Source organism: Xiphophorus hellerii, chromosome 21, assembly GCF_003331165.1.
Source record: "Xiphophorus hellerii strain 12219 chromosome 21, Xiphophorus_hellerii-4.1, whole genome shotgun sequence".
Taxonomy (NCBI): Eukaryota; Metazoa; Chordata; class Actinopteri; order Cyprinodontiformes; family Poeciliidae; genus Xiphophorus; species Xiphophorus hellerii.
Genome location: NC_045692.1, coordinates 11,612,203 through 11,623,505, shown reverse-complemented (window position 1 = coordinate 11,623,505; position 11,303 = coordinate 11,612,203). Strand labels below are relative to the sequence as shown.

At 40.5% G+C, this 11,303-nt stretch overlaps 2 protein-coding genes across 4 annotated transcripts; one reads left to right on the top strand and one right to left on the bottom strand.

The window, feature by feature from the left end:
• Nucleotides 1–39: 39 nt before the first annotated feature.
• LOC116711925 (arylamine N-acetyltransferase 2-like) lies at nucleotides 40–1,544 on the bottom strand. Its single transcript, XM_032551547.1, has one exon. The coding sequence runs from the start codon at nucleotides 1,450–1,452 to the stop codon at nucleotides 421–423; it is 1,032 nt and encodes a 343-aa protein (XP_032407438.1). The 5' UTR covers nucleotides 1,453–1,544; the 3' UTR covers nucleotides 40–420.
• Nucleotides 1,545–2,167: 623 nt separating this feature from the next.
• zdhhc20b (zinc finger DHHC-type palmitoyltransferase 20b) lies at nucleotides 2,168–11,244 on the top strand. 3 transcript variants are annotated; one of them, XM_032551548.1, is made up of 14 exons: nucleotides 2,168–2,322; nucleotides 3,891–3,917; nucleotides 4,254–4,348; nucleotides 4,451–4,571; nucleotides 4,663–4,732; nucleotides 4,841–4,873; nucleotides 5,614–5,734; nucleotides 6,197–6,232; nucleotides 6,412–6,541; nucleotides 7,531–7,657; nucleotides 7,820–7,909; nucleotides 8,010–8,122; nucleotides 8,753–8,794; nucleotides 9,023–11,244. In XM_032551548.1, exons 1-13 carry the CDS (start codon nucleotides 2,205–2,207, stop codon nucleotides 8,788–8,790), a joined length of 1,119 nt encoding a protein of 372 aa, XP_032407439.1. In that variant the 5' UTR covers nucleotides 2,168–2,204; the 3' UTR covers nucleotides 8,791–8,794; nucleotides 9,023–11,244. The 3 variants fall into 3 exon arrangements, with proteins under 3 accessions (XP_032407439.1, XP_032407440.1, XP_032407441.1); XM_032551549.1 differs by lacking the exon at nucleotides 6,197–6,232 and having other exon boundaries at nucleotides 2,169–2,322; XM_032551550.1 differs by lacking the exons at nucleotides 6,197–6,232; nucleotides 8,753–8,794; nucleotides 9,023–11,244 and having other exon boundaries at nucleotides 2,169–2,322; nucleotides 8,010–8,130.
• Nucleotides 11,245–11,303: the final 59 nt, after the last annotated feature.

The following is an 11,303-nucleotide window of genomic DNA, read 5'->3' as shown; positions in this document are numbered from 1 at the left end:
CTGTGTGTGTGCGCGTGATTGCTCAGCAAAGTCACCTGGTAAAATTAGGATGCATAATTTTATGCATCCTAATCATTAAATTACAAAAATGTAAAACCTTATTGAATTGAAATTACTTACCAAATGTTACAGCTGTAATCACAATTTCTTCCATTTTTCACTCAGTTAATTGGTCATTGCCAGGTCAAATACTCAAAACCTAATCTAAGATTATTATCTTTCTATTCTGGTCAATTAAAAATAATTTCCTAGGTCAATTACCCTTGTATACATTTTAGTATTTTTTGCTATCTAGTTTTTTTAAAATTAAAAAACAATTATCAAAATCAAAAAAATTGGTAACAACCGGAAGCACCTCATCGGTGCACCAGAAATTGCAGTAGTTGTATATTTTGCCTTAAAAGTTATGACATCCATAAATCAGTATACAACTGGGGGTGGAGTAATTGTGTCATCCTTTGGAATAAGTGGAGACTGAAGCACAATTCCAAAGTTTTCTGCCAGAACAGCCGGAATTTCTTCATCTTCAAGTTCCCTGGTTGTGGTTTCTAGCCCACCTCCCGTTGCTTCAGATGGGAATCTGGTGGTGATCAGCCTGCGGCCAATGTAAGACACCCTCCCGCCGGGTCTCAACACTGTGCAGAGGGACTTGCAGAAGAAGATGGAGCTAGGAGAGCTCTGGTGATACTGGCACATCTCAGCGAAGTCCTCCAGACGCCGAGGTTCCAGGGTGAACTTGTAGATCTCCGTCCAGTCCCCATCTTCGCCTCTGTTTTCCTCCTTTTGCCACTCCAGAAAGTGCACGTCGTCTATCCTTCTGAGACGGTAAACTCTGTGGCCCTGCTCCTGAGGACCACAAGTATCCAACGAAAGCGGGGCACTAAAACCAGCAGCGCCGAAACCGACATCACACAGCCACCGTTTCCCTTCGAGGTTGACCATTATGATCAAATGGTCAAACGGGGGCCCGTAGCAACTAGTTATGGAGTTCTTCACCTGACCTGAGAGCACAGTGACCTGGAAGCCCAGCTGGGTCAGCAGCCAGTAGAACAACGAGTTATTCTCAAAGCAAAAGCCACCCCTGCGCTGGTTCACAACCTTGTCGTAGAGGACCGGAAGGTCCAGCTTGACCTGTCCACCGCTGTGCACCGTCAGGTCTTCAAATGGCACCGACAGCAGGTGACAGGTGTGAACCGAGCGAAGCAGCTCCAGGCTGGGCACACCTGAAGGGCCTTCAAACCCGATCCGCGACAAGTACCGATCCACTTCCATCTTCACGGAAGACTTTTTTTTTTTTTTACCTTCTATGCTTTCGGTTTCACGACGCTTTACTTCCACTTTCCTTTCCAGACTATTTTGGAAACCGAGTGCAGGGGAATTAATAGCAGAAAGCGAACAGGTCAAAACATAGTATTCCACATGAATGTGTGGATGTATGGGGTCAAAGTACATAAAAAGGGTACCCTCGTGGGCCGTGGCATATAATGCAGAGGCGCAGTAAAGGAAAACAGTGCTAGAGGCTGCTGCCCAATCCTCAGCAAGGTCCAGAAGTTCATGCCATATAATTTCCATAATTTGTCAAATTGAAAGGAAATTCACAGTTAAACTTTATTCATTTATTAAGGAAAAAATAAAAAAAAAACATTTTTCAAAATATGATTTGTGGATGACTGCCTAATTATGACTCCACCATACTATAATATAAAACCAGCATATTTATAGTTAAATAAAATGTTTAAACTAAACTATTTTTCTGTTATGTTATAGGTGACCTTCCTGTCTCTTTTCAGTGCACAATATTTTTAACCACCAACTTGATCGACTGTCAGTTATTCTTACAATTTCTATGTTGAAAATTTGCCTACACCCTTTGACTTAGTCAAATATCTAAATGCTATCATTTTTAGGTTGTGATAAACAGTGGTATTACTATTGGAGTCATTCAAACCTCATAAGGGGTTCAAAGAGCTGCAATTTTGAGGTCAAAGCTGAAATGTTGAGAGAGACGTTTTATTTTATTTTATTTTATTTTATTTTCAGAGCTGATATTTATTCCCTTCCTATGTGGTCCAAAAAGGTTTTAAAATATAAATAATCATGCATATATTTATTTAAGTTTGACTACTTCCGGTGTGGCTACGTGCTTGGTGACGTCTTCACTTCGAACACTCCCTGCTCCCAGAAGAACAGGGAGAGGGAGAAAGATGGCGCCCACACACGTACTGAGATGCTGTCAACGGTGTTTAGCCTGGATCCCTGTGATTTTTATCGCCCTTGTCGTCTGCTGGTCCTACTACGCTTACGTGGTGGAGCTTTGTTTGTGTAAGTAGACGGGTCGCTGCTTTCTGTCGCGTCCCTGAAGGCTTTTCAGACGGACATGTTTTCATTGTAGTGTCCACTCACAAACACACAGCTGCTGTTGCTGCTGCTGTGGCTGCTGTTGCTGCCATCAGGAAGTGAATGGGCTGCAGCTCAACAATGGTGCTGCCTGCCAGCCGGCTCCGAACACACAGATACGTGTCTGTTTGTCTGACATCTCGTCGGGTTGTACTGTATTCAGAAGGATATGTTTCGGGGAACGCATAAGGTTTCACCAGCTGCACTTTAAGACTGCCGGGTTTGCATTTCTTGTTTTCTGCTCGGTTTGAAGGGAAAGTGCGTTTTTATTGTTTTTTTTAAATTGAAAGAAGCAATAGTTAAATTTAAATCTGACTTCTGTTTGTCCCCTTGATTTAATCAAGAGTTAACTTTTCTGCTTAATATTTTACTATGTATTACTCTTAATTTTATGTAAAACTTATATGAGCTAATTCTAGAAAGCCCCACTGTAAAGGCCAAGCTGAAGCTATGTTTGTACTCTGAAATGAGGCCATGTGATCCCCACCCTGCAGAGTAAAGATGCACCAACAATCTCACAAAGATTGAAATCAGCCAACTTTACCTCAGTTGGTGATCCATCCATCAATTCTCTATACCTGCTTAGCAGGGTTGCCAGGGTAGTGGGTCTCAGCCCGATGCCTACCTCCAGCAGTCATTGGATGAGAGGAAGGGTACATTCAGGACAGGTAGCCAGTCTTATCTCAGAGACACACAGGATAAACAGTCATGCACATGCAATCACACACAATTTAGAGGAACCAAGTAACTTAATAAGTCATGTTTTGGTGCTGTGGGAGGCAGCTGGCGTACCCAGAGTTAACCCACACAGGATGAACAAGCAAATTCAATGCAAAAATACCCTGACAGGGATTCAAACCCAGAACATTCTTGTTGCAAGGCAACTGAGCTCATTTTTAAGTTGATCATGAATGCAAAAAACGCTGTAAAATAGCACTGGTTTTGGGGGTGTAAATAAAAAAAAAATGGCTAAAGGCGATGTGCTTTGAGGAATAAATGGAGATGTGTCATAGAAACCAAATCAGAATCTGTAAGTTTGACTTCAAAGGAAATCTGTCTTGACCAGGAAAAGGTGCATATCTACATAAAATTCTTAAAATATTAAATTAGCTACTAATTGGCTAAAGTTTTCCTTTATTAAGATCATGTCTCTGGCCCAAGAATAACTTTTTGGGGTTTAATTCCTTGTAGTACACAGGATAGAGATAAAAAAACCCAAAACTTTGTTTCTTAAAAAGATCATAAAAACATTTCTGGAAGTCCAGGTCAAAGAGCATCACTGGAAATTTCAGTAAATTTCCACTTGGATTTTCTTGTCCCACCTTGCATATTACCGTGGTTGACTGAGTGTTTTCTCCATCCTGAAATGCCATTTAAATATCTTTTGAATCTCCAGTTGTCGTTTTTTTTGTTATTGTGCAGAAAGAAACTTTTTATTTCTGTTTGATTTAGACTATTTTCTAACATTTATGTTTTCTCTGTATCCCTTACAGACACCATTACCATGATGGGAGAGCGGAGTAAGTACTGCAAAAGATGAAAAGTGTTTAATTTGTTGCGAATGGTATTTCACTGAGCTGAGCCTGTTCGGATTAATCTCCCTAAAGTCTGCTGTAATGCACTCTGTAGACTTGCTGGCACAGAAAAGTTTGCTTGCTTGTCGCCCGGCAGCTCCTCCTTAATCAGCACTACCCATTTGCAGTCTTCTCCCATTAATTATATAACTGTATCCTCATCAGGCCTGTAGTCTGAGTAGCAGCAGTATTACCATAACTCATGTTCTGCGTCTGCACACTTACTGGATGGTTTGTGTTACTCTCCCGCTGATCCATTCTCCCTCCCTCCCCCGCCTCCAGTTGTCTACCTGATCTTCTTCCACGTCTCTTTCGTCATGTTTGTGTGGTCTTATTGGAAGACCATCTTCACCAAGCCTGCCAACCCTTCCAAAGAGGTACAAGATCCCATAGCACTCCCTTTCTGTCTGCATGCTTCTGATCCCCTGCCATGACGAAACCAGCTGGATGATAAAAGCGTCGTGTCCACTCCGTTCCAGTTTTGCCTGCCAAAAGCCGAGAAGGAGCGCTACGAGAAGGAGGAGAGGCCAGAGTCCCAGCAGGAGATCCTGTGGCGAGCCGCCTCCACCCTGCCTCTGTACACTCGCACGGGCGCCGGAGGTAAGGCCACGTCACCCGGCTGGTAACAGGGATATACTGTCATTCATAGTCACCCAGTTATGACTGAAAGATTGTGCGAATCACGTTGCAGCGATCCGCTATTGCGACCGCTGTCAAGTCATCAAGCCGGACCGGTGTCACCACTGCTCCGCATGCGACATGTAAGAGAACCGGACTACCTTCAAGAAATTCTGCTCTCCTATCAACTCTTTCTTTTTTTTGTGTGTCTCTGTGTAATTTGACCGTTTGTTTTTTGTTTTGCTGCAAAGGTGTGTCCTGAAGATGGATCACCACTGTCCTTGGTAAATCTGATCTGCTTCCTGCTCTTACGGTCCCTTAGAAAAGTACCAAAACGCATCCAGAGCTACAATAGACTGGTTTATATGGAAGCATAATCATGGGTTACAATGACCTGGACCTAAATCTATTTTGTTTTGCAAGACAAGAAAAGTGTTGCTCATGGGTAGAAGAGTCAGGGTGTAGTGGTGCAAAGCTGCACGTACCAAAGGACTTGCAGATGTAATTGCAATTAAAGGTTGTTAAATCTTGCGGCCAAATTTACATGGTAGCCGCTTTTCTAGATTTTGTTTGTAAAAGACTTTAAAACCCACAAATAGTTGTCTTTCCAGTTCATGTTTGTGAATCTGTGTGCCTTTAATATGATATAATATGTAAAACTTTAAATAGTATAAAAACGTTGATATAGCATTAAGGTTGAGTATTTTCACATGTAAGACACATTTGCTTCACTTCCAGTCAACGATTGGAAAACTCGTGACCAGACCTTAAGAATGCCATTGATTTTTTTTTTTCTCTCTCTCTTAGTCAATTATTGGTCAATTTATCATTATGGATTGAATGTTTTCTCTCTCCAAAAAAATAGGAAAATGCATAATACATAAATAAATTTGCTTAATATTTATCTTTTTTGGAGCCCCTTAATGCCTGTAATACTCCAGAATTTTCACTTCCTTTTTGTAACGTTGAATTTCTCTCTAATTAGGTGATTGTTAATAAATTTTGTGTGTGTGTGTGTGTGCAGGGTGAACAACTGTGTCGGCTTCTCTAACTACAAGTTCTTCATCCTTTTCCTGGCCTACTCGCTGGTGTACTGTCTGTTCATTGCTGCCACGGTTCTACAGTATTTCATAAAGTTCTGGACCGTGAGTACTTGATGCAGAGGTGTCGGCTCTGTGTGTGTGTGTGTGTGTGCGTGTGTGAGTGAGTTCAGATGCAGATCTGTTCGGAATGAGCTTCCACTCAAATGGTTGTGCATGGCGCTGACTTCTCCTGTGCTGTCTTTTTATTTTTTTCCCTCTGTCCGCTCTCACCCTTGACCCTTTGACCCGGTTCTCTCCCAGTTTCCTCGTCTGAAGTCGTGGCACACAACACACAATTGTTCTCCAATTTTTCTCTCTCCACGATCAGAACCACCCATCAGACCGCTAGAACAGCAGCAAACACTCTTGCAGCCGCTCCACTTGCATTTCCTTTCATTTCTTCTCTCTCTCCATTCTCACTTGTTTATCCTCTTTTTTTCGTCAGCCTTCTCCTTGCTTTCCCCCTGTTTTCCGACTGTTTTCTCCTGTTGTTCCTAACTGGTCTTGTTTCTGTTTATACTAAAGCTTTGTCGTAGGAAATCGGCAGAGAACTGCCCAAAGGTAACCCCGCCGTCCTCTGAAGCAACGAGTTTTGCTTGCCATCGTGATGCGCATGCAGTGACATGATTCTCATCCTACTGTTGCCTGCGTTGCTTTATCCCTTCGTCCTTTCTAAAATTACCATCCTTGTAAATTTGTTATTGATCCCCGTTTGCCTCTCCTCCCATCTCTTCCCACAGAATGAGCTGAATAACTCTGCCAAATTCCACGTCCTGTTTCTGTTTTTTGTGGCGGCCATGTTCTGCATCAGTATTCTCTCCCTCTTCAGCTACCATCTGTGGCTCGTAGGGAAGAACAGGTCCACAATAGGTAATGCATACACATGCATTCAACAATTGTTTTTTTTTTTTTTGTTTGTTGTTGTTTTTTTTGCTTTTTTAAGGATTCTTATTAACTAAATTTGCAAAAATGCAGTAGGAGTTTTTTTTTTTTTTTTTTTTTTTTTTATGGTATCAATGATTTGTTGACATTTTAAGCAGCCTTGCAGGGTACTGATGCAGTTAAAAGAAAAAAAATTCCAGACTTTTTAAAATTCCTCTATATAAAAGTATAAAACTTAGAATTGATCAAATATGAAAGCATTTTTACATTTACTTGTCCCACTCAATAATCACCATGGGTTTTGAGTACTTAGTCAATCAAAAATAAAAAAAATGCCTCTAAATTTTTTTAGTTCTGGGATTTTTTTTACTGGTCCCCAATTAATTGAATCACATCAAGTTGAAATTTATCCGTCATAGTTTCTAACTGATGTAAATTTGTTCAAATGCATAAGGAAAAAATATTTCCATCACTCCATTGTTTCATGATTTTTTTCAAGAACAAAAAAAAGAAAGAAAATGAGACAGACTTTTTTTGTGCTCACATAATGGGAGGGAAAATGTAGATCCCTACCTTAAATGTTAGATATCTTTATCCAGCATGTCCCATGACAGACAGAGGCTGAAAGGAGAAAACAGAACAACTTGATGTGATGTTTTCACATTTGTATTACCTGCTGAAGGCCGTGCTTTTTATAAATGGTCAGCAGACATGCTTATAATTTCCTTTGAAATGACTTCTTCCTCTGACTTCAGTTTAAAACACCTTACTATGAAAGGACATAATAGAAATAAAGACTTTCAAGAAACCTGTAGTTTATTTCTTTTTGTTAGCAGAAAGAGCTGTATGAATAAAATCAATCTTACTTATGAGGACAGTCTGTCTGTGTTTTTCCTCTCCTGCTTATGACAGGTTATACATGTTCCAGTGTTTTATTACTTTATGGTCTCTCTCTTTGCTTTGCTTCTTCCCTGCAGAGGCATTCAGAGCGCCGGTCTTCAGAACAGGCTCAGATAAGAACGGTTTTTCTCTGGGTTTCCGGAAGAACATCGCTCAGGTCTTCGGCGACCAGAAGCAGTACTGGCTGCTGCCGATCTTCACCAGGTAACAGACTTGCAGTTTTGGAGACACAGAAGATGCATTGAGCTAAGGGTTTTTTTTGTTTTGTTTTGAGCATATTTGTATTTAGGCTCCAGTTCATGCAAAGTTTGTTCCCTTTTAAATTTCATTTGTTAATCTTAAGTTTTTTTTCCCCGTTTGCTCCAGTCAGGGGGACGGTCTGACGTTTCCCACCCGATTGGTCAATGCTGATGCAGAGCAGGCCACTGTCACTCTGCAACCTGATTCCAATAAATGGTGATGAGTTTTTTGGGTTTTTTTCATATATACATTAGAAAATACTTCATTTTGTCTCTTCCTGTTTGGAAAGCAGGGCTAATAGAACTTCATCTTACAGCGTGCCGGAGGTCTCCGTGAGCCCCCTCAGTGAGTCACAGAACCGCCTTCTGAGCAACGAGCAGCAGGCCAACAACGCTGAAGACCACCTGGCCGAAAACTTCCTCAAATCAGGTAAATGAGGGACGCACCAATCCACCTTTTTTTCCCACTTGCGATATGAGGATATGAGGTTTACTACCGTTCTAATACAGAAAAATTTTCAACATAAATATGCAAAATTACAAAATTGTTTGGTAACTATGCACTAGTACAGCACACCTAAATACACCAATAGTTTCACAAGCCTGGCCAAACGTGTAAAAACAACACAACTGTAATTTGTTCAGTCAGTGGACTCTGGAATATAATGATTTTTCTGTTATACTCCAAAAACATTGGAGTATAGCAGCCAATGTAAAATAAATAATGAATATGAAACTGACAAAAACAGTAGGTTGACTATCTTGGTCAAACAGCACTAAAGAAAGTGGTCAGAAAGTGAAATTAGGCATTCTAAATATAATGTAAAATAAATAAAGCCTCACACCTCTCAGAGCACAAAGCATAGTATTGGAGAGAATAGATCTGTCCTTATGGATTGGGCACAATGTCACCAATACCCCATGTAGAAATTATTTTCAATATGGGACCGATACATATATTAACGTCAGATCGGTGCATCTCGTTATGAAAATGATTGCATTAATCTAGATTTAATTAGACATTTGTGTACCTTACTGTGTCTTCACTTTGACTTCACAGCCGAGAGTGAAACCGTCACCATGGAGAGTGAGTCCTAACCAGGTAAACAAGGTCCACTCAGACCATTTCATTTCAACTCAGTGGGCATGTAACATTAATGTTTACATGCATGTTGGGCTTTTTAATTAATTATTTGAAGCATTGTATCTTCAGGCTGAACTGATAAGTTTGAATGTATTGTGACATTTCTTGACGATGCAAGGTTTTGATTTTTTTTTTGTAACAAATAAGGAGCAGTGCTTAATTTGTTCTGTTTCTTCTGGGCCACAGGCGAAACACATGTCATCTAATGCGATGCCTTAAAAAAAACAAAAAAAAAACAAAAAACCCAAACAGTCTTGTTCATCACTATGGCAACAGTCCCCATAAGTGGATTCCTCACGGACACATTCAGAGAACCTTTTTGGAAACGCAGTCCACTGGCACAGGGCACCACAGTATTGCTTTAATAGCCTTGGCGTTTTTGCATGCAGTGTTGGATGGACATCTCTTAAACACGGGTTCCCCATCACCACACTCGGCTCGGACGCATTTCTCTCCTTTTGTTTTGCAAGTGTAAGAAGATCTACAGGATTCTTCAGTTGAACTGTTTTTTTTTTGTTTTTTGTTTTTTAATATAATTATTCTTATTTTTGTGCCAAAAGACTCCACGATGCACCTGATCTCAGACGCGCCAAGGGCGCTGTAAAATTTTTCAGCATTTTTTTTAAACCAACCCATATAGTGGAGATGGATCCTTGCTACCCATTCTGTGCATCTCATAGAAAATTATAAAGCTGGAGTGATTCTTATTATTTTTTGCACCTTTTTGAGATGGATGTTTCTGCCACCAAAACCTGGACCGTTGCAGAGGACTCTACCCCACGGTTCAGTGGACTGTGCCTGTCCTCGGCATCAAAGACTGGAGCCAGACTTTACGGGGCGAGATATTTGAGCACAAGATGGCGCATTTGCACTTTGTTGATATTAATTGTCCAACAAAACAGCATTCTCTTTTCCTTAACTTTTTTTTTTTTACTTTAACGTATCCAAACGATATCAATGGTGTGACAGATGTTGTTTATGTTTATGTGTTACAGCTCAAGTCACAGTCATCAAAAACTGACTGAAAGGATTAGCTCAAAGTGTCTTCGTGGCTAGATGGCATTGAATTATGCTGCTTTAAAAAAAAAAAAAATGAAACAGTCGAACCTGGAAGGTGTTTTACCCAGTGCACTCTGGCTATCTTCTTCTTTTTTTTTTTTCTTTTTTTTTTTTACTGTCTGGTGGTTGATTTCCACAGCTCACAGCTTCAACCTTTACCAAGACACCTGCTGCCAAATAAGGGCTGAGATGTCAGGTCTGACATCTGAACCTGAAGTGTTTACAGCATCTTAGCTTTATCCTAACCTCACAGGCCAGTGTCATCACATCCCGAAATGGATGCAGCAGTTTCTGTGATACATTTTTCTGAATGCTTTTATATTTCTCTGAAACTTGTTGCTTTACCAGTTTCAGACAGTAGGTGGAGAGAATGTGCTTTTTTTTGTGTGCACCAAGGCAGATGCAGTTGAAACCAGATGTTCGCGTACTTTAAAAAGACACAACCTTATTCTTTACGCCTTTTCTGATTGTAAATCACACAGAACATTTCCTGTTTTAGTTCAGTTAAGGTTACCTCATTACTTTCTGTTTGCTAAATGCCAGGTTAATGAGGAACAGTTTGTGAATTTTAGAAAACTCTCGTAAAATTGTTTTTTAAACTGTCTGTATTGGGTTTAGCGTTCTGGGTGTCTTTCCATAAACCACTTTGTGGTGGTAGAATTAGGGTCATTGTTCAAATGGGAGACCTGTTTTTGCCTGGGCTTTAACTTCCTAGCAGATGTCTTCAGATGCTGTTTCAGTGTAGTCCCTATTATTAGAGGGGGCCAACTGTGTTGTGAATCACACCAGTTTGCAGTAAAACAGCCACATGATACCGTCCTCCCCATACTTCAGTTTGGGATGGCGCGCTATGGCTGGCAAGCTTTATCTTTCATTCCTCTCTGTCAAATGATGGTAGTGATGGACAAGTATTCTCCGACTGTAATGTGTGTGTGTTTTTTTTTTATGTTTGTTTTGGAGTAGCAGTTTCATTTTTGCTGAGCGATGTCTATACATCATCATGTGGGTTTTTCCCAAATTACTCAAAGGTAGAGCTGGGCAATAAATCAATAACAATATATATCGCAATGGATGAGTGATCGATATCAACAGAAAATACATCAAATAGAACGTTCAATAATTTCAGTGAAGTCCGACGCAGAACCACACAGCATTCTGGGGGGCGTAGGCAGAGGGAAGGCGTTTGTCCCACAACTACTGATGGCTAGCTTAGCAAGATGGGTGGCATCAACTAACTTACCCATTGTTTTGTTACCTAGCAACAACCTTGTTGAGTAAGTTTTGTTTCTAAGCAGTTAAGAAGCATGTGGCAAGATGAAAACCAAAAAAAAAAAAAATGGAGTGGAAGGGCAAAATGAGTACAAAAGCTTGGCGGTGGATAAAACATGAAAGGTTATGCCAGCAATTT